The sequence below is a fragment of the Artemia franciscana genome, chromosome 9 (genome assembly GCF_032884065.1).
Source record: "Artemia franciscana chromosome 9, ASM3288406v1, whole genome shotgun sequence".
Lineage (NCBI taxonomy): Eukaryota > Metazoa > Arthropoda > Branchiopoda > Anostraca > Artemiidae > Artemia > Artemia franciscana.
In genome coordinates, this window is record NC_088871.1 from 43,483,054 (window position 1) to 43,506,093 (window position 23,040).

At 36.6% G+C, this 23,040-nt stretch overlaps 1 protein-coding gene across 1 annotated transcript in view; it reads right to left on the reverse strand.

The window, feature by feature from the left end:
- LOC136031449 (F-box/WD repeat-containing protein 5-like) overlaps nt 1-23,040 on the reverse strand; it is a 63,007-nt gene that overhangs the window by 22,729 nt on the left and 17,238 nt on the right. Inside the window, exons 5-8 of the mRNA XM_065711047.1 lie at nt 15,965-16,172; nt 10,112-10,461; nt 5,337-5,579; nt 210-429 (exon numbers count right to left, since the gene is read on the reverse strand). Of these exons, the coding sequence (XP_065567119.1) occupies nt 210-429; nt 5,337-5,579; nt 10,112-10,461; nt 15,965-16,172 (1,021 nt within the window). The remainder of the gene's footprint in view (nt 1-209; nt 430-5,336; nt 5,580-10,111; nt 10,462-15,964; nt 16,173-23,040) is intronic.

Here is a 23,040-nt window from a genome sequence, read left to right on the forward strand (position 1 = left end):
ATTGGGGGGGGGGGTGAGTTAAGTACACAGAGGGAGCTTTTCATGAAATAACAAGACATTTATGATCCGTCCCTCTTTTCCCGTGTAATCGGCCTATTTTTCGCTTACTTTAACTTGGCGTTCTCCAATGTGCATGGTTGTATGGCAGGTAAGGGGCTGTGGTTTCATGATGATCTTACACCCCTAAAATGACAAACATGGATACTAACCTGTGATCAGGTGAGAGTGCCATACCAATTATGTGTCCATGAAGCTCAATAATATGATCAACTATATCACATCGTTGAGCCACCCAGTCAGCATCAACATTTTCATGCTCAAATCTTTCGGGATGAAGCTGGAGCTCCCTTCTGTGAGCAACTCGCTCAGCCAAGGTAGGACCTGGATCAATCCTCTTATTAAATGCAAATGGAGGGATTCGTTTAAAGCCTATAAATAAGTATAAGTATAAGAAAAGGAACAGTTTCAAATATGAAAAAGACCTTTAAACAGCTAGACATTCAGAGGTCCAACCCTAGGGAGGGGGGAGGGAAGTTATTCATTACGGACCCTGAATTTTTCTAATTTATGGGAAGAGGGAGGAGGAGGATCTTTCGGGTGAATATTATGCGGAAAAAGTGGGAAGGAGGGAATACCACCTAACTGTATTCAGATATGCCTTGGCAAAAAAAAATGCCTTGGCAAAGACAACCAAATTAAATACAAATGTACATTTGTTTTGTTGATAGAACAGACGTAAATATAATAATCAAAGAGGGGAAATATACCCTCCCCCTCATTTTCCAAACAAACAGCAATGAAAAAATGCATTGACAAAATAACCAAACTATCAAATGAAATATATACATCGATTAAGTTCGTTAACTGAGCAGAAGCGAATTTAATTTCTTGATGAATCAGCTAGACTTATTAGTTACCATTTAATTAAAATTAAACCTTGGTTTTAAATCCTGTAAACGTGGTTCATGTATTTCAAATTTTAAATCTGAATCTTATAAATTTGGTTTTGAATCCATAAGCACCGTGATATCTTCTCTTGCAATTTACCCATAAACGACCTACAAGGGTTGTAGTAGGGCCAGTCCCGAAGCTGACAGAAATAAAGGAAAAAATATGTGGAATGAAAGAACGTTTATACCCATGCACGAGTAAAATGTTCTTTTTTATAAATTGTGTATTAATCATTTTTTTTCTATAAGTTATATTAACTTACGATATGTATTTATGACGTAAACCGTGATCTGGCAATGGCCATGAAAGTACTTTTTTAAGAACAAAATCATTTCATCTGATTTTGATCTCAAATTAAGTAGATTTCTAAATTGCACATTTCTGGATTATTTTTTAAAATTATTGTTTTCTTCTATATGGACGGGAATCACGATATTACGTTGCAATGAGCTCTTACTTTAATTACTGAATCAGGAAAAGTCATGAAGACTTAGTAGCACAAGGATAAGTAAGAAGATTTAGTAGCACAAGGACAAGTCAGAAGGCTTAAGACAGTCTAACGGTCTCCACTGACAGAACTAAGGTCATACTAATAAGAATTATACTGAAAATATGAAGAGGTAGACTCACATCTTCCCATGACTATGAAACGAAGGAAGGGATCCAAAAGGTGGGGCAGGGGGTCGCTCCTTTTTATATCTTGATTGGACAAGCAAAGAAAGCAACCAATAATATAGTCTACAAACCTATCTAGAACAAGAAAATGGCTCCTTATGATGATTTATTGAACTTTCGTAGGCTTTCAATTTTTTTTTGCTTTGGGGAAAGGGGGTGGAAGCCTTTATTTGTAGCATTATTAAAATAATAAGAACTTTCCTGGACTTAGATTATGCTGACGATTTAAAAATCCTAGATTAAAGTGTTATCAAAATGAATGAACTTTCAGAGGTTTTGCGAGTTCTGAGTGCTAGAATAGGCTTGAAAACTAATGTTAAGAAGACTAAGTCACCAAGGCTAAAAATAATTTGAGATTAAAAGGTAACGTTGGGTAACGCAAGTGAACAGTTTCACTAACCTAGGTAGTGATATTAGCAAAGACGTGGTGCAGCGAACAGGTAGAATAGTCAAGGCCCAGGTTTTTTTTCCCAGTTTAAAAAAGTTTAGAATAATAGGAAGATAAGTCTGCGAACCAAGATTAGAATGTTAGAAGCTATAGTGATGACAGTGGTCAGATATGGTTTTGAAGCATCGACACTCTGAAAAACAGAGAAAGATTTGCTAAATATTTTCCAGAAAAATTACCCACGGATTCTTCAGGATACTCGACTGACTGACCGTATTTCAAACAGAAGGCTGCATGAAAGGTGTGGTTCAACCCTCATTTCTAAAGCTATAATGAGAGAAAGGTTGAGATGGCTAGGGCACGGTCTGTGGGCGAAAGATGACAGATTGCCAAAGATTGTCCATTTCGGCCAACCGTCTAGGGCCAGAGGAAAAGCAGACGGCCCTAAGTTGGGTTGGGAGGATGTCCTAAGGAAAGATTTAAGGAAAATGGGAACTTCCCGGGAGGTTGTAGAGGAAGACTGATTATTTATATACTGGAAGAGGAGAGGAAAAAGGAGAGATCTTTCCCACTACGAACTTATGCAAGATAGCTTGCTTAAGAGTTAAACTTAGTGAGTTAATATCTATTTGTACCTATGATAAATATCTATACAGAGGGAGTGTATGCGATCCATCCCCAAAGGTCAGCGGGAATTATCAATACAGAAAATGTTCCGAAATTTTAAGCACAGAATTGCCATAGAAAAAAATTTATTAAGCTCACCAATCTGGTGCGAGGTTTTTGTTTTATCGCCACTTAAGGATATTTTCAAACTTGTTTTCCATATGAGAAAAAGTCGTACATATTATTTTATATATTCAGATAGACGAAGGAAATTTGAATTCTCCCCGAGGATTTGTGCAAAGCACCCGCTCAGAAAAGGTTTAACATTTTTCGGGTACTAAAGCCCCTCCTCGGGTTTTTGCACTGAAGTTGCCAGTTGAAAATATGAGATTTTTACCAATTATTACCATATTATTACCATATGAGATGTATACCAATAACTAAGCTCACCAATCTGATGCGGAGTGTATGTTTCATCGCCAGTTTAAAATACGAGATATTTACCAATTATTATTATTAATTACTAGCTGTTGGGGTGGCGCTTCGCGCCACCCCAACACCTAGTTGGTGGGGGCGCTTCGCAACCCCCCCCCCCCCCCCCAAGCCCCCCCGCGCGCGTAAGTCGTTACGCGCCATATTAGTTACGCGCCATTGTAGTTGTGTCCCTATGTCCCACCTGTGAATATAGATATATATATATATATATATATATATATATATATATATATATATATATATATATATATATATATATATATATATATATATATATATATATATATATATATATGTTTTTAACTACGTAAAACTTGCGAATATACAACATTCTTTGCTGTCCCATTGTCTGTGCATATAAATAGATTTTCAGGTTTACCGACTCTTGAACATGCAACATATAATGGTCCATGGGAAAACAATCCGTATTCAGATCTATACCTCATGATTCTAATGATTGCCCTTGAGCTTTGTTGATGGTGATTGCTAATCGACCATTCCCTGAGTCGCCATCGTCATTTATATATCCCCCTGTGCACCCCGGCGTCCCCTTTGTAGTTATGTCCCTGTGTCCCGGTCGTCATTTATATTCCCTGTGTCCCGGTCGTCATTTGTGTCCCGGTGTTCCAGTCTGTGATTTCTCTTTGAGTGTCCCGGGCGTCATTTATATTCCTTGTGTCCCGGTGTCCCGGTCGTCATTTATATCCCCCTGTGCCCCCCGGCGTCCCCATTGTAGTTGTGTCCCTGTGTCCCAGTCGTCATTTATATTCCCTGTGTCCCGGTCGTCATTTGTATCCCGGTGTCCCGGTCTGTATATACATTCGTTTTTTAGTTTTGTTTTTCTCCTTTATTTTTTTCCTTTTTTCTTTTTTTTCTTTTTTAGTTTATTTAGATTTTTAGATTTTTTAGTTTTTTTATTAGTTTTTAGTTTTTTTGTAGTTTTTACCATTTTTTTAGTTTTTTTAGTTTTTTTTTTACTTATGTCCTGGTCGTCATTTATACTCCCTGTGTCCCGGTCGTCATTTGTGTCTCGGTGCTTTGTTGATTGCTAATTTATATTATATTTATATTTATATTTTTTATATTTATTAATATTTTTTTAGTTTTCTTTTTCTCTTATTTTTCAGTTTTTTCCTTTTTTTTAGTTTTTTCTTTTTTAGTTTTTAGTTTTTTTTTTGTTTTTTACCTTTTTTTAGTTTTTTTAGTTTTTTTTAGTTTTTTAGCTTTTTTAGTTTTTTTATTAGTTTTTAGTTTTTTTTTTTAGTTTTTGCCTTTTTTTAGTTTTTTCAGTTTTTTTTAGTTTTTAGTTTTTTAACCTTTTTTTAGTTTTTTTTAGTTTTTTAGCTTTTTTAGTTTTTTTTTCTTTTTAATTTTTTTTTGTAGTTTTTACCTTTTTTAGTTTTTTTTCTTCTTTTGTATTAGTGTGAAATAATTCAGACGTCATATGCGGACAAACACGACGTCACTCGACAGACAGACAGACAGACATAACCCACAAACAACTTATTTTTATATATATTTATTCATATTTTTTTAGTTTTCTTTTTCTCTTTTATTTTTCAGTTTTTTCCTTTTTTTTAGTTTTTTTCTTTTTTAGTTTTTAGTTTTTTTTAGTTTTTACCTTTTTTTAGTTTTTTTTAGTTTTTTTAGTTTTTTAGCTTTTTTAGTTTTTTTATTAGTTTTTATTTTTTTTGTAGTTTTTGCCTTTTTTTTATTTTTTTTTAGTTTTTTAGCTTTTTTAGTTTTTTTTTCTTTTTAGTTTTTTTTGTAGTTTTTACCTTTTTTAGTTTTTTTCTTCTTTTGTATTAGTGTGAAATAATTTAGTGTGACGTCACCTGATCCACAGATCCACAGATCCACACACAGACAACTTATTTTTATATATATAGATTATTATATATTTACCATAGTATTAATTATAATTATACATTATTACCATATATATTTAGAATATGAGATGTATACCAATAACTAAGCTCACCAATCTGATCCGGAGTGTATGTTTCATCGCCAGTTTAGAATATGAGATATATACCAACTATTACCGTTTTATTACCATATATATTTACCATAAGAAATATATACCAACAATTAAGCTCACCAATCTGATGTAGTGTGTATGTTTCATTGCCAGTTGAAAATATAAGATATTTACAAATTATTACCATATTATTACCATATACATTTATCATATGAAATATATACCAAAGATTTAGCTCACCAATCTGATGCGGAGTATATGTTTCATCGCCAGTTGAAAATATGAGAAATTTTTCTCGTTTATCCAAAAGTTCTACATTTCCCTCATCATCTTCATCTGTGTCATATTCAGAGCTGGAATTAGCCCCTTCACTCCAATAATACTGACTCTCTTGTCTTTGAGCAGTTGTGTTTGGCATTGATTGACTCCTTGTTTGACGGTAAGTATCATCAGAATCCACATAATCTTTACTTGGTCCAGCACCTGGTTATAGAAGAACAAAAATTATGAAAAAAATTAAAATAATCTCTAACTCCTTGTTAGAGCCAAATAGACAGGGTTAGTTCCAGAAGTAGATTAGATGAACCAAATCTACCTTTCCTTCGGTATGTTCGGCTTAACATAATTAAATTAAATTTAACTCTAAATTTAGAACTGAAAAAATCATATACAAGAAAAACAAAAACGAATTCAAACATTCGGAACAAAAAACAAAAGAAAACAAACCTAAAGGCTCTTGAGAAGAGCGTAAATGTGTAAGGCCTTTAATTATACCAAATATTTCTCAAGCCTTTCGAATCAAAAAGAATCCCCATCCTCTTGGTTTTACACATTTTATTTAAAGCTTTCTTCTGAGAGAAATAGATTTCAACTAAAATTAGGAGACTTTCTCATCAAAACCCAGAGTGGAATGGGTAAAAAGAAGCAACCTTTGAAAAGTCCAAGAAACTGATAAACTAACTAATCTGTATTCTCATTAATCAAATTATAGGAAATTTGTGAAATTTGTAATCTGGGGTTTTGACGATTATAATTGTTACCAGTTAGCGTCAGTACATTTTATCTATTTTCATAGACACTTACTTATCATTATAGTAGCTGGGGCCACCCCCAAGCCACTCAGCGTGTCCCCTGGTGGCGATAAATAAACACCCTACGGATATGTAGAGTACCTCCATAGGAAGACGGAAAAAGGGGAGGGGGCCTTATCCCAGGGGGTCCATGATTGAAATTGGGAAACCCTCACCTGGAGCCATAAATACCGGTGGAGGAGGAAGAAGGCCCCTCAAATGTACATTCAACAGGGCTCACCGGCATGTCCAAACGTTCCATGAGTAACAAGCCTTCTCCCAGTAAAGGGTTAAATTGTACAGTAACACAGAACACCATCATGGGAGGATCATCTACAGGAGGACAACTGCGGCAGGGCGTAAGGTCTAGATCTATGGACAACGGCCTCTGCAAAGGGCTGCCTTGACCTTTTCGGGGTAACTGAAAGGATGGGGACCTTGCAGTCAACTCTATTCCCACATGAGGAGTGGCACCCCTCCAGGCAATTACAGCCTAGTAAGCGACACAGCATTCGCACGGGATTCTGACTAATGGATAATACTTCAGGACTTGGTCTGTTCTGACAGGCTTTTTCGCACTAAAAAACCTCTTCCTAGATAATTCATCTATTATGGTTTACCTTCCCGTAGTAGCATGATATTTGTAGGCATGAATATATAATGAGTAGGAGGTAGTAGGCTTGGGACTGTCTGTGTAGGATTTCGACTCTTGTTGATAGAAGAGCATCGCCCAGTGCTGACAACCATGGTATGATCATGATGGGCCCAGGATCGAACAAAACCTCCATTCATACTGGAAGTCCCAGAGAATTCTTGCTGTCTGGTTCTAAGCCGGCTTAAGCGCTTCTGTGTAGACTTGAGAAGATATGTTGGTCCCCACCCTGCATTGGTATCCGGGATCATTGCTTTTCTTGAGGCAAAATCATTTCAATGATTTAAAGAATATGAAAACTGGAACTTGGAATGTTACGACGTTAGAAAATGACTATCGTATCAAAATTCTGACCGACGAATTCAGACGATTCGAACTGGATTTACTAGGAGTTTCAAAAACTGGGAAGGATGAAATTAGGTCATATAGAATTTGCTTACTCAGACAGGAATGAAGGGAAACATAGACAGGGATTAGGGCTCATGACGAATAAGGAAGATGCTAAGTCTTGTTTAGGCTGGGAAGGTATTAATAATAGAATACTAATTGCTCATTTTATGACTAAAAAGTTCAGGGTATCAAGCTATAGTAGCATATGCCCCTGTTAAACCGACTGAAGGAGATACTAGTGACTAATGAATTTTACTTACAGTTACAGGAGCAAATAGACAGGGTTCCAGGTAGAAATATGGTGTTTTTACTAGGAGATTTTAACGCCCAGGTCGGTAGAAATACGAATAGATGGTATCCTAGCCTAGGTAAATTTGGTGTAGTAAAAGAAAACAGTAATGGCTACAGACTTTTGCAATTTTATAGGTATAACAGTCTAGTTATAACCAATACGGTGTTTGGTCATAAAATGGCCCATAAGTTAACAAAGTATTCACGCAATTCTAAGACAGTAAAATTTATTGATTATGTTATAGTAAACTGAAGAATGACAGGATCAATACAAGATACTAGGGTATACAAGAGTACTGTCATTGATGTTAAAAGTAAAAATCAATATCTAATAGTGTCTAGTACTACTACTACTAACAACTTACCGCAGCACCAAGCCGCCAGAGGCCAACACAGCTACGCACACTCCTCCTTCAACCCAATCTATTCAAGGCCTCCTTCTTTAAACCCTCCCAGGAAGTTCCTATTTCCTTTAAATCTTTATTTAGGACATCCTCCCTCCACAAACGAGGACGACCTGCTTTCCATTTAGCCCCAGACGGATGGCCAAAATGGACTATCAGAATAGAATCGGTTTTATTTGCACAATCTCTCGTACTCATAAAACTAAATAGCGCTTGTGCTTACAAAAAAAGGATTAAATCAAACGACGAAAAAAATCAGAAGACGAATAGGATTAAATCAACAATTGTTATATCCTGGAATCATCACGGTCAAAAATTCTATACAGAAAAATTATAGCCCCTTGACACGAACAAAAAAGGAAAATCATGTTTTTCCATGGGTAGCACGGATGTCTCCTCTATGTCTCTCTCTCTTTTTTTTTTTTTTTTTTTTTTTTTTTTTTTTTTACTGCTAGCGGGGCAATCGAACATTATAGAAAGCTGTTTAAGGGTTCATTTAAAGTAATTCCTGTACCTAGTGCACTGCATCTTCACATACAAGATGATGAATGACGCCATAGTCGTAGGGTATAAACATAACTGACGTTACACTAAAACTAAAAGATGACTTCAGTACCAATTTAAAGGCTGACAGGTACAGTCAGTGATAATAGCTATCAAGAAAAAGTTAAGAGATCTGTGAGACTGTATAAAATGTCCTTTAAATAGCGTCTGGGTATCAGCGATGACCATGTACTTCGTTCTTTATTAGTTCCTGCTAAGAAAAACTGAAGGCTTTTTACTGTGTGTAACTTACATTTACTATAAGGTTAGTGTCTAATAGTCATGGTTATGGCGATAGCTGCCACCTAGTGAAGAATAAACCACGGCCGATAGTAACCGAAAATAATAAAGGCGTTTTAAATTTATCATAAAATTAATTTGGCACGAACCACTCACGAACCGACACGAACCACTCAAGGTGATTTCGAACCAACTTCATATGTAAAAATAAAGAATGAGGCACAATCTAGAGTAATCAAAAGTAAAAAAAACGTTTTAACAAAACTGGCTAGTGAGAAAAAAAGGCCTCTTGTAGCTGATACAGAAATTTTAACTACTCTTTAGATTACGCTTGATAGTAAAATGTTGCTTAGGAAATGAATTTATGGGATTTACGGGAAAATCGAGAAATATCCTTCACCATTGGCATTTCCGTTACCGAGAACCCAACACAGGAAACTTACATCAGCCCCAGATTAGAAGAGGGAAATCACTTTCGCATGGGTAGCACTGATGTGTTCTTTTTTTTCTGTTTTGTTTCTCCCCTGCTACCTGTGCCTTTAAATATCATTAATTTAAAAAAAACATTTTCCACAAAACAAGTTTTTTAAACAAAAGTCAAGAGCTCCATTAATGAGTACACATAACGTCAAATAATCTTCCAAACGTGAAACTACCACAAATCACTATCAATAAATAAATGAAACTCAAAACGAACAGAAATTAAAATAAATAACCGAGTCAAACTAGCAAAAATCAACATGCGTAGGGCCAATAACCCCCATGCCTTCTCAAGACCAGAGCATTATTTGCGCTTTACTGAAAACAAAATACGTCTCAAATGTTTTCACCTTTTTACTTTTTTGAGTTTCATTTATTTAATGATAGTGATTGGTGGTAGTCTTACGTTTTATCTTTACCAAATTCTTATCTTTACGACCGTATAAACTAACAAGTCAAAAATGGACTTTGATGCTAAAATATCAAACTTTTAAACAATGGAGTTGCTCTTCTATGGTTTTAATTTATCAGCGAAAGACAACAGCTTTGATTTCACTCCATAGCTGAGATCTACAAATAGGCTACTATATATCTACCATATTACATATCTAAATTCTGGTGTACATGGTTTTTATATTAAAATACGCTGAATATTGATACGTACCCACACCCAGAGCCGTTCCTAAGGTTGGTGGTTCTCGGGGAAAAATTAATTACAGCCCTCCTCCTCCCGATTCGAATTTAAGCAAAAAAGCCGAAAAAAGTTAAAAATTTGATCAAACTGGGCAATTCCCCCCCCCCCCTTTAGCCGCAACACCCGGAGAAGCTAACCCGGTTGCCCCCCCCCCCCCCCAGGAACGCCTTTATTTCTAAAAAAACTTAACAAAGTCACCTAGAAGAAAACTCCTATTAAATTTATTTTAAGTTAAGGCAGAGATTTATTACCAAGCGGCATGTCAGCATCAGAATCTCCGTCATTAACAGTGGGTGCTTCATAATTTGTGTAATAAATAGCATTTGGAGCTTGACTGAAACTCTCCGTGCTTCGCCAATACTGAAAGTCAGGATCACCAGCCCAGAGTCTTCCCTGACCTAGGTTATCAATAGTTCGTGACAAACCAGGTGGATTTTGGTTTATTGATATATGGGAAGGTTTATTTCCCTTGCTGGTTGTTGACCCAGCATCAGAATCTCCTGAGTTAAAATTTGGGCGATTTTCTATCATTGGTGAAGTAAAATGAGATTTAGGAGTCACGCAGTTGGCTACCATCACACCTCTAACAGAAGAAGCAGACCTGAAAATAAATTTTAGTTTGAAAATAAGATATCTCTTTAAAGTACCAGGAATAATGAAAACGGAATTTGGTTCATTGAATTAGTCAAGTGAAAACTTGTACAGCCATATATACCAGGGCTATCCAAGATTTTCCTTTGGGAGGCGTCATTTTTTTTCGGGAAACAGGTTACAAAAAACTTGTACCCTACAAAAACTTAAAAATAAAAACTAAAATTGGTTTATATGCATTTTTGATACATTTTTATGAGTCAGACAACAATTCTGGCGAGGGGGGGGGGATGGAGTTGAAACTCCCCAACCCCTCGTGGACAAGGCCTTGATTCATACATTTAAAAATTAAGAAAAACAGCAATTCAATCTTTTAACAAAAAAAAAGAGTTTCATATGTAGTAATGAAGTTTTAATACCGGCTTGGCACCAAATAATAATGAAAATGGATGAAAAATCATCAAAAAATCAGCTAAAAATCTGTTGGCACCAAGCGGGTTAAGAAGGCATACTTTTCCTTAGAAGGTGTAGTTGTCTTTAGGAATCAACAGAATTTTAGCTTGAATTTTTAAGGACAAAAAGAGCTACCAAATTATGTTCACAGTTCAACATGGCAATGCTGAAGAAAATAAGACACTATTAAAGAATAATAATTTTAGAACAATCAAAAGAAACAATTTGGAAAATCATAGTTTTCAGGTATGAATAGACCTAAAAAGAATCTACGGGGAAAAAATGATTTTATTTTGACGCCCTTGGTACTTAGGATTTGCTCATGCCCATAACGAAAAGAATATGTCTCATGCTGCGAATTTTACAAGAGAGCAGCAAAAGAGAAGTTTCCTCCACAGGAAATTTGCCGGGAATATTTTCAAAAAGTCCGCTTTCAATCAGACATATCAGCGGTACTTCACATAGCGACATCACTTGGTCAACAGCGACGACGAAATTTGCCAAGATAGTTTTCCTGCTAGACTAACTAAATGGAAGGCCCAAAGGTACGTGATTCACCTTAACTGACAAAGGTGAGGCTTCACCTCACAAGGCTGCCCACACTAGTTCAACCCATTTTTTGTATCTTAGTTGATTTTCTTTCACTTTCCAGAAATAGTTGTAAGTTGAAACTTTCATTATTAAAGTTACTTTGTCACTCCTGGATACCTTAAAATAAATTTCCATGTGCAAACAACTTGTCGTTAGTAATAGTCAAAAAACTCAAAACGCATCTCATTTTTTCCCTCTCGTAAAATTTATGACGTGCAGCTTAATACGTTTTGAATTACTGCAGTAGAGGCCCAGCCCCGGGGTTGAGAGGAAGAGATCGAATGTTTTTCTTTGGGGGGACGGGGGCGGGCATGAAAAAGATGATTGTAATAGTGTCCGAATAATCCTCGTATTTCTTAGAAATTATATTGCAGCTAATATTTGAAGTGAAAGCCTTAATTCTACAACTGTTTAGGGGGGCGAGGGACAAAATCTACACACTATTCTCATTTTTCGTCTTCGTGGCTATGGTCCCATTCTTTTTTCACAAGAAGATCAAAGGAGGCGATAACTGGACATTGGTTCTTACATTTTACCATTTTTTCTTTTCACTAGGGAGGAAGTGGAGGGGGAGATTTATTTGGGCCAATACAATTGTGGTCTCTACTCTTATCGTACTTAATGTTATATTAAATTGAAGCTGTTTTATTTTTGTTTCAGTTTTTCTGTTCGGTTGCAATACAGCCTGATAACGTAATTAATTGTAATTTTCAGTGGTTAATTCAGAAAATTATGAAATCTATATTGTTTCTTTAAATAGCTAAATGTTAGTAGCACTTACAATGTATTTAATTCACGAAAATTTAGGGAAGGGGGCATTTTAAACTATCTACATGGGTAAGGAGAGCCAAGCAGTCGCTTAAATACCATTTGAAATGTAGAAGGTAGTTTTCAATGAAAATATCATAAAAAAAGATATTTTTCCAAATGAACGGGAGGGTTCAAAATCTAGAGGGTTAAACGGTCCTTCATAAAAAACGACACCACTGACTATGACATTTAAAAACTAAAATAAGAGTGTCCAAAATAGGTCCGAAAGAGATGTTTTAGTTTATTTTGATTTTAACATTAATGAGGGTTGTTTTTTTCAACCTCTGATTTCTATAGAAGAAAGACGGGCGAATATAAAAAAAAATCTTATTACAAAAACTAATGTGCAATCAAAAATTAATCGTTTTCGAATCAACTTAAGGGGTTTTCCGCTACTACACTTGTTGGTAACAATTTCTAAGGCAAAATTTCTTCCTGAGTCAGGGAACAACAAATTTGAAAAGTTGTTTTTCGGTAGGTATATTCTGAAACATATTATTCGTGTTGAAGTTTAAAAGAAGAATTGAGCATACAAATATTTCTGAACTACATAGGATGAATCAAAGGCTTAGAAACACCCCCTAAGTATTGTGCATGTGTGTACTTTTCAAAACCAATGTTCTGTGAATAAAACTTTACATTTTACTGAAAACTAAAGTTTTTATCTCGAGGAGTGCAGTATTATTTGGTAAGGTAAGGTAAAGAATGCGGCATTGGACTTTACAGTCCCTACCGGCAATGCTGATCTCTGTTTGATAGCCCTTCAGCCAAGAAGTGCAGTGGGGGGTATTTCTCTAGGTACCCATTCAGAGCTGGGTCGACTCTAGATGAGCTTACAGTCACGCCACAGACCCCTGTGCCAATCAAATAATTGGATACACTAGGATTCGAATCTGCGCCCTCTCGGACAAAGGATCCTAAATCCAGTTGTGTTTTTATTTGGCATAAACCACAAAAAAGGAAACCATCATAATAACAAAGATAACTGGATTCAATGACCAGGATTCAATCCTGGACGTCCCAACAATTTTATATTTATTAGCGTGATAAAAGAAAAAAAACTAAAAATACATCTCGTTTTCAGTAAGGCATAAATGGCGCTCTGGCCTTTGAAAGGCTAAAGGCGCCATTAGCCCTACTTCTGTTCGTGTTGCTTTCGGTATGTTTTAGGGTTGACTTGATTATTCATTGCAGATTGATTTCGTTTTGGGTTGCTCTTTCATAGTGATTTCTGTTCGTCTTGAGTTCGAATTACCATTTTAGTTTACTACCGCTCGTTTTGGGTTTAACGCAGCTCTTTACGAAAAACTTATATTTTGGAACAAGTTGCTTTTAAAAATTAATTGTGTTGCGAGAGCAACACTTAGGTTTTGTCGTGTTTTTTTTTTTTTTTCCTAGCACCCCGATTTCAGCTTATTCCTAGAAAGTGGTAAGGGTCTAACCTCTGCAGTTTTTACGGAAAGTATGGACCTTAGGCCGGATTGATGAATATGACTTTACATTTTGGAAAGCTTCGTAGAACTCTTGCCTGGGGCCAAAAAGGATGGTTTTTGCTTGTCCTTGAGCCAGAGCCTATAGTGTGTGAAGTGAAGAGGAGTTGTATAGCCCATGTCAGAGAGGACTATCTGAAGTTATGCAGCCAAGCTTTCGTTTCATCAAACCATGTTTCTGCTTTCGAGTGGAAAGCTCCGTTCTAGCAGGCAAGCAGGCAGGCACCAGTTTCAAGTTGAAGATGGACTAAAATCTATAAGTGTTAAATATATGCGACAGTTACCCTGCCCCACAGCCAATATATCTTCTTTGAGTGATAAATAGAAAAATTTAGAGAAGCAAAAAAGCGGCATTTTCCCACGGGTCCGAAAGTGCTGCCATCTATTGTTTCTACCCATTTCTGTTCGTGATTTCAGCTGAGTTTATCATTCGGTTTTTCGCACTTGGGACTGCGGTAGAGAAATGGTATCAGATGTGCCTCTTAAACTTTAAAAGTTCTCTCATTGCTAAAGAAATTAGAGTTTATCCTTTGCTCCTTTCTAAGTGATGACGTTAGAAAGTTGGCCTACGGCAAAAAAGTCAACTTTTGAACTAAGACAGATAGATTTTTTTTTTCGACGGCAGTCGATAGCTTTTGATGAGCTGATCAAAGTATATGTCATCCGTTTTTTTGTACAAAAATTCCTTCATGAGATATACCAGTTTGAAAGTTTAAAGGGGTTGACAACTTCAGTAGTAAGGTACACACTGAAACCAAAAATAGGCCGATACCAATTGTGAGACATATAGGGGAGTTGTAAACAACAGTCGGCTGTTAGCTCATAATCATCCTCGGCAATGAGGGGTTCGCAACTCTTACTAGTTGGTGTACCTATTTTTTGTTTCCGTTGTATTTGATGGTAAGACCAATTTGGTTCCAGTGGTAAGACATGTAGGGGACTTGTAAGTAATAATCGGCTGTAAGGCTACAATCATCTTTAGCAATGAGGAGTTTGCAACTTTTGCGAGTTGGTGTACCTAGTATGTATTTTAGCATCCTTACAGATTAACAACTTCAGCGTTTAGTCGCAGCGAGGAAACAAAACCAAAGTGTTGCTTTCGCAACACTTTATTCGGCGAAGCCGAGCAAAGGTTGCCGCAACACCTCACGTTGCCCATGCAACGTAGATCTAGTTTCTGTTCGTTTTAAATCGACATAATTATTTTTTATTGGTTAATGAAGGAATATTTGTAATTTTTTCAGCAGTAGAATTAACATTTTGGATTGTTATTTTTATTTTGAACACCATTTTCTAACAAACTTTAATAAAAGTTTTCAATTAGAATTTCAGTTGAATGTATAGAGGAAATAATATTCAAAAAATGGATTTGAAGCTGCATTTATATTCCCTTGTAGGACAGCATTTGCGTAGATATGAACGATAGACTGGGAAATTCTACCCTTGACTGGTACAAAGAGTTTAGTTTTATAGTCTTTGCCCAATAATTAATTTACGTTAAGAGTTGGATATCATTATTATAATACTGGTGAGAGCTTCAAGAAACTGTTTGGTTAGTGAGTCTTTGTTTATTAAAGCAGATACAGTTTTTAAAATCATAAACATAATGGTTAACAAATAAAGACTAATATTACCAGAAGCTACATCCCTCCATCTCGAATGGACACACCATAACATGAAAGCTGCAATCAGAAATTGCCCCCCCCCCTCTCTGACTCCTTAGCCAGAAACCACCCTTGCAAGAGGGTCCCTGTTAGTTCCCAGTTTTTAATTCCGTTTCTGTTGTTTATAACTAAAACTTGTCTAAATATTACGTATATAAAATTTGCAAGGCAGAATAGAGGCAGCAACAATCAAACTATTATATCTGTCCAGCCATCGAGAATTGAACGGTTGTTCACGAGGTTTTTTTCTTTTTTTTTTTACTCAAATGATCCATACTATTAGTTTTTGAAATCGTTAATCCTAAAAATTAAATGTTTTGTATATTTTGTGAAGGATTCATATATTTTATAAAGGATATTATATTATAAGTAGTACATATTTATACAAGTAGTATATATATACAAGTAGTATACATTTATTAGTATACTTTGTGGAACCTCAGTGAAGAATGCAAAGTTGTTTTAAGGCTAAATAAATTTGGGAATCAAATTAAAAAAGAAATACCTATTAAAAAAACGAAACATTCGATTCATGACAGAAGTGAATTCGGAGTCAGTTTCTTGAGAAGCTCGATTTAACCACAGATTCGAAGTGCTTATCAAATTCCCCAGCCAATGTTGATCGCCTGATATCAGATATGAATCTGTATACCAAGTTCCAAAGATGTCATAGGGCCGATTAGAAACCCGGCACTGGAGGTCAAAGTTACCATCTAAAAAGAAACTGTATATTAAGAAAAAGCTTTGAAATGTGCAATCAATTTCAGATAGCTAATTAAAGGCTATGAAAATTTTCCCTGGTGATTGTCTAAGCCCACAATTAGAAGCTTCGGCTAGTAGCTAGAAGGCTCACGGGTTCGACTCCCACCTATAGAAGTTTTTTTCTACCATTTTTTTGTTTTATTTGTTGGCTATGTTGTGTAGCAGAGTAGATCACGGCTGCTTCGTGCACTAAATAAATACATTCACACACACACACACACACACACACACACACACACATATATATATATATATATATATATATATATAGTATGGAAATAAGGTGTTTTCCTCATGGTTTCAGGGAAGATTCTTAACCGATAAAACCTTTTTGTCGGTGCAAGTTTTCCCTTTTGGATTTATTCTTATGAAATGTGAGCATCAAAATAAATATAACAGCGCTAAAAGACAATACAAAGACAACATTCGCAGCAATTTTAGCATTGATATAATTATAATAAACGTTAGATACCTTGTTTTTAACCGTTAAAATACAAAGTCTGAATGATATTTTGTTTTCTCATGGTATTGCAATTTGAAACAAAATTAAACCCTTTTTTTACAGCAAGAACTTGCTTTTTTTCCGTTTAAATAAGTTGTTAAATCTACATTTAATGAACAGCCAAGAGAAAGTTATTACACGAAAGTAATTACTGTTCTGGATTTCGTTTATGCTTTTCCTATTTCAAGTTTTATGGAGCATCTGCAAGCCACAAGGCCTTAGTTCTCGGGAAGTAATGAGTCTTGAGGCAAAATAGTAAAAAAACAACTAAGAGGTTATTAGGCTATGTCAGTCTTCTGGTAAAGCAATCAGTTGTCAGTGGTAGTAGTAGTAGCACATTTTTTTATACAAAACTAATTTCAACATTCATAGCTATAGTTTTGAATTATATTTAGATTCATACTTTTCTAACCCTACAATCAGCAAATTAAAAAAAAAATAGGCAAATTAAATGAAAACAGACAGAAGAAAAAAAAGTACACCACACAAATGCAAATTTACCTTAGCATAACACTTTTTTGTGCAGATTAACTCATATGCACCTCGATATAGCTGACAAATTGGAAGTGAACAAAAATTTATTTTGTGACGAAGAATTAGAGTTAAAGAGAGATGGGTAAAACATTTTGAGAATGTGCTAAACTGAGATACAGTTGCAGCAAAATATATATAAGAAAATGAAAAAGTTTGTGATACTTTGAACGAAGATTTGTTTTGTGAGGAAGAATTAGCGACAGTACCAAAAGGATTAAAAGTAATAATTTCCCAGATGCTGATAGTATGGTAAATGATCTTTTTAAAATATGATGTTTATGAAGTCAGACATAAATTGCTGAATATTATGAATATAATTTAAAACAAGAGCTAAGAGCTCACATGGCACTTGTGACGAGGCCAGACGAGCCAAGAGCTCATATGGTATGAGCTCTAGCAAAATCCTAAGAATCAATAGATTGCTTTAAAAAGAAAATCGGAGGCTTAATGCCGGTCGGGACTTAAAATAAGAGCTCTGAGTCACGAGGTCCTTCTAAATATCAAAATTCATTAAGATCCGATCACCCACTCGTAAGTTATAAATACCTCATTTTTTCTACTTTTTTCTCTCCCTTCAGCCCCCCAGATGATCTAATCGGGGAAAACGACTTTATCAAGTCAATTTGTGCAGCTCCCGGACACGCCTACCAATTTCCATCGTCCTAGCACGTCCAGAAGCACCAAAATCGCCAAAGCACTGAGCCCCGCCCCTAACTCCCCCAATGAGAGTGGTCCCAGTACGGTTACGCCAATCACGTATCTACGACATTTGCTTATTCTACCCACCAAGTTTCATCCCGATTTCTCTTCTCTAAGCGTCTTCCAAGATTTCCGGTTCCCCCTCTCCAACTCCCCCAATGTCCACAGATCTGGTCGGGATTTGAAATAAGAGCTCTGAGACATGAGTTAAAAGTTCCTCAATTTTTTTTTAATTTTTCCAAATCAACACCCCCCAGCTCCTCCAAAGTGAACAGATCCATTCCAATTATGTCAATCACGTATCTATAACTTGTAATTATTCTTCCCATCAAGTTTCACCCCGATCTCTCCACTCTAAGCGTTTTCCAAGATTTCTGTTTTCCCCTTCCAACCCCCTATGTCCCCGGATCCGATTCGAATTGAAAATAGAGCATCTGAGACATAAAATCCTTCTATATATCAAGTTTCATTAAGATCCGATCACCCATTCGTAAGATAAAGATACCTCAATTTTCACGTTTTCCAAGAATTCCGGTTTCCCCGTCAAACTCCTCCAAATGTCACCGGATCTGTTCAGGATTTAAAATAAGAGCTCTAAAGCATAAGATCCTTCTAAATATCAAATTTCATTAAGATCTGATCACCCATTCTTAAGTTACAAATACCTCATTTTTCCAAATTATCCCCCCCACCCACAATTCCACCAAAGAGGGTGCATCCAGTCCGGTTATGTCACTCACGTATCTTGGACACGTTTTTATTCCTCCCACCAAGTTTCATCTTAATCTCTCCGCTTTAAGTGTTTTCCAAGATTCCCCCCCCCCCCCGAATGACGCTGGATCTGGTTGGGATTCAAAATTAGAGATCTGAGTTACAAGGTCCTTCTAAATATGAAATTTCATTAAGATACGATCACTCCTTCGTAAGTTAAAAATACCTCATTTTTTCTAATTTTTCAAATTTACCCCCCCCCCCTAACTCCCCCAAATAGAGCGGATCCGTTCCGGTTATGTCAATCATGGACTTCTGCTTATTTTTCCCAGCAAGTTTCATCCCGACCCCTCCACTTTAAGCGTTTTCCAAGATTTTAGGTTCCCACCAACTCCCCCATATGTCGCCGGATCCAGAGTGGATCCGTTCCAGTTATGTCAGTCACGTATCTTGGACTTGTTTTTATTCTTCCCACCAAGTTTCATCTCGATCTCTCCGATTTAAGTGTTTTCCAAGATTTCTGGTTCCCCTCAACTCCCTCCCGCTTAATGACTCAAAGTAAGAGATCTGAGTTACGAGGTTCTTCTAAATATGAAATTTCATTAAGATCCTATCACTCCTTCGTAAGTTAAAAATACCTCATTTTTTTAATTTTTCAGAATTACCACCCCCCTCCCCAACTCCCCCAAACAGAGCAGATCCGTTCAAGTTATGTTAATCACGTATCTAGGACTTCTGCTTATTTTTCCCACCAAGTTTCATCCCGATCCCTCCACTCTAAGCGTTTTCCAAGATTTTAGGTTTCACCCCTCCAACTCCCCCCAATGTCACCAGATCTGGTCGGGATTTAAAATGAGAGCTCTGAGACACGATATTTTTCCAAGTATCAAATTTCATTAAGATCCCACCACCCGTTCATAAGTTAAAAATACGTCATTGTTTCTATTTTTTCCGAATTAACCAGCCCCTCATTCCCCCCCCCCCCCCAGATAGTCAAATCGGGAAAATGACTATTTCTAATTTAATCTGGTCCGGTCTCTCCGGTCCTTGATACGCCTGCTAAATTTCATCGTCCTAGCTTACCTGGAATTGCCTAAAGTAGCAAAACCGGAACCGACAGACCAACAGAATTTGCGATCGCTATATGTCCTTTGGTTAATACCAAGGGCCATAAAAAGGGGAAGTACTGAGCGATTTTTAGAAAACCTTTAATTTAAGCCCTCTGTAAGACAGATGATAAGAGTGAATACTGTCATTATAGAGGCACTAGCTTGGTTTCTATAGGAAGCAAATTACTTGGTATGATTATACTTTTAATACTTAGAGATGCCGTAGATGAACTTTTTAGGGAAGAACAGTATGGTTTTAGGAGGGAGAGAAGATGCGCTTACTGAATTTTCCCTCTTAGGTTAATAATTGAGAAGTGCCTAAGTCATCAGACCCCTTTAAACCTTAGTTTTACAGATCTTGAGCAAGCGCTCGATTCAGCTGATAGAAGAGCTTTAGCAAAGATCCTATCCTTCCATGGTATACCAGATAAATACATTAAAGTGATTAGTGCTACATACTAGAATAACAATGCTGTGGTCAAGGTAGGAAAGAAGGTCAGTAACTGGTTTCGTATAGAATCAGGAGTTCAGCAGTATTGCGTTCTATCTCAATTAATATGGATTATTTTTATAAGCTTTCTCCTAAGACACACAGCAAATGCAATGGAAGAGCACGGAATCAAAAGGCAAGAAAACTCTGATAGACTTCTATGTAAAGTAAAACTCTGATTCTCATGATTTGAGCATCCTAGATAAAATATTAGCAAAATGAATGAATTTTTGAGATTTTGAGAGTTCGGAATACAACAATTTACCTTTCTTTAGACCTTAGTTCCTCCGGAGCCAGTAGTGGCGCATAGTCCGTAAGCGAATCGTCTCCGATCGTCCCAAACCGATGCTGCAGCGGCGACATCTTCCCAGTTAGGTGTCTATAACAAGGTCTCAGCCGTCCTGAGATCTCGGTCAAAAGTTCCCTACAAAGTGTTCTTTCGACGACCTTGTCTTCTTCAGTCGCCTGGTTTCCAGTCGTGGACAGTCCATGGAAGGTGGCCTTCTTTCATGCAGAGTACATTTCCTAAATACGCTCACCTCTTCTTCATTATAAAAGCAGTAATGAGAGGCTGGACGGCTGTATTACGAATTTCAGAGTTACTTACTCTTTGTTGCCAGCTTATATTTAAAATCCTCCTTAGGCACATATTTTGACTGCAAAAATTCTCTTTTCGAGCTGTTGATTTATTTCCCAGCACTCACTAATGTACAGGAGTATGGAGTGCCCATTGCTATTGAAGAGACGTAACTTCAGTCATAAAGAATATTTACTGCTCCTCTAAATGGACTTTTGTCTATTAAAAGCTCCAGTTGACTGACTAATCTGGCGTTTAATTTCGGTCATTATTTCACCGTAATTCATCTTGCTGCCCAGGTGTTTGAAATCCTTCACCTGTTCTAAATTTGTATGATTAGCCCAACGTTTTCTGCATTTTCTACAAATGCGTGAAGTATCTGCTGTAACCTATGTTTTGAATCTTCTAACAAGAGTAGGTCATCCACAAAGTTTGAATCAGAGAGTTGCCTACTGCTTACTTTTACGCCATATCTAGAGTTTCGTCTTAATATGTAGTCCATTACAACTACAAAAGAGATGGGGAAGTCCCTGATCCCTGATGCACACATCCCTGATGCAAACCAGACATAATCTTGAAAATCTGGTAGCGCCATTCTCGTATAAGGAAATAAATTTGCTCCCTAGTTTTTCTGGTACCCATACTACCTGAGGATTCTCCACAAAATTTCTCAGTCCAGCCGAGTAAAACGCCTTTTCGAGGTCAATAAATTTTAGATATAGGTTGTTGTTCTATTCTTTTAATTCCTCAACAAGCATTCTCAGTACAAAATCAAGTCAGAGCACGATCTGCCGGCTCTAAAACCATGCTGCTCTTCTCGCAGATGTGTATCTAGTGTATCTTGAATCCGTTAGATCTCGAGTGCATCTCGAAAACTAATGTGAAACAGACCAAGTTGCTAAGACTGGGAATAAATGAAGGAGAAAAAGTGATCTTGGGTAACGAGAAGATCAATCAAGTGGACAACTTCGCTTACCTATTATTAGTAAAGACGGTGCATGCAATGAAGATATTAAAATTAGAATAGCCAAGGCTCCGTTTTTTTTTTTTTTTTTTTTTTTTTTTTTTTTTTTTTTACAGTTGTGCAAAAGTTTGGAAGAATAGGAAGATAAGTCTATGGACCAAGATTAGAATATTGAGAGTAATAGTGATGATAATGGCCAAGCATCGTTCTAAAACGTAGACACTCGAAAGACAAATTTGCCAAACGTTTTCTAGATAAATTGTCAACAGAGAGTTTTGGGTACCTGTCTGACTGACCGTTTTCAAAACGTAAGATGTACGAAAACTGTGGTTCAATCTAACATTCTAGTGCTATAATGATAAAACAGTGTAGATGGGTGGAACACGTTCTATGGATGAAGGATGACTGATTGCCAAAGAGTATCCTCGTCGGCCAACCGTCTAGGGCGAAACGAAAAGCAGATGCTCCCCGAAAGGAGCGGGAGGGCGTTGTACGGAAAGGTCTAAGGGAGACTGGGACTTCCTGGGAAGGTGCAAAGAGGGAGGCTTTGAGTAGATTGGCATGGAGGAAGAGCATGGGTAGTTGTGTTGGCATCAGGCGGCTTGAAGCTGTAGTGAGTTGTCAGTAGTAGGTCTAGAAGTAGTAGTTGTAATGCGTAAAAATTACTGCAGCGAAACTGAATATCACAAAATGCATAAGATATTTTTCTTTGACAGTCAGCTTAAATTCCTAGTCCTATATACTTTTTACTGTCTTTAAACCAGCCCAAGATGGTAAGCTGTCAATATTTAAAAGATAACCTAAAATTTAACTATGTTAGCAAGGCAACCTTTGCGCCAAGGTAGCTCCCAAATATGGTACCCCTAATCATCATGAGAAAACAAAACTCCCCAAAATACCATGGTTATCTAGTATCTAATCAAAGATTCCTATGAGAACATTTTCTTGAAATATGCTGCGCTGCGTATCCTTAGGAGATATTCTTAGGAAATATGATTTTTATACCAGAACTCACTTGGTTGGGCGACTGGCTTTCTATCCTATGAAAAAAAAAAAAATACTAAGCAACTGAAATATGGACAAGCTGTCGATACCCGGTGTGCCAGCAGTGGCCCTAGAAAGATTTTTAGAAATATCACAAATCACTATCAATAAATAAATAAATCTCAAAACGAATTACAATAAACAGCTGAGTCAAACTCAATGAGAGCAAAAATCAACATTAGTAGGACT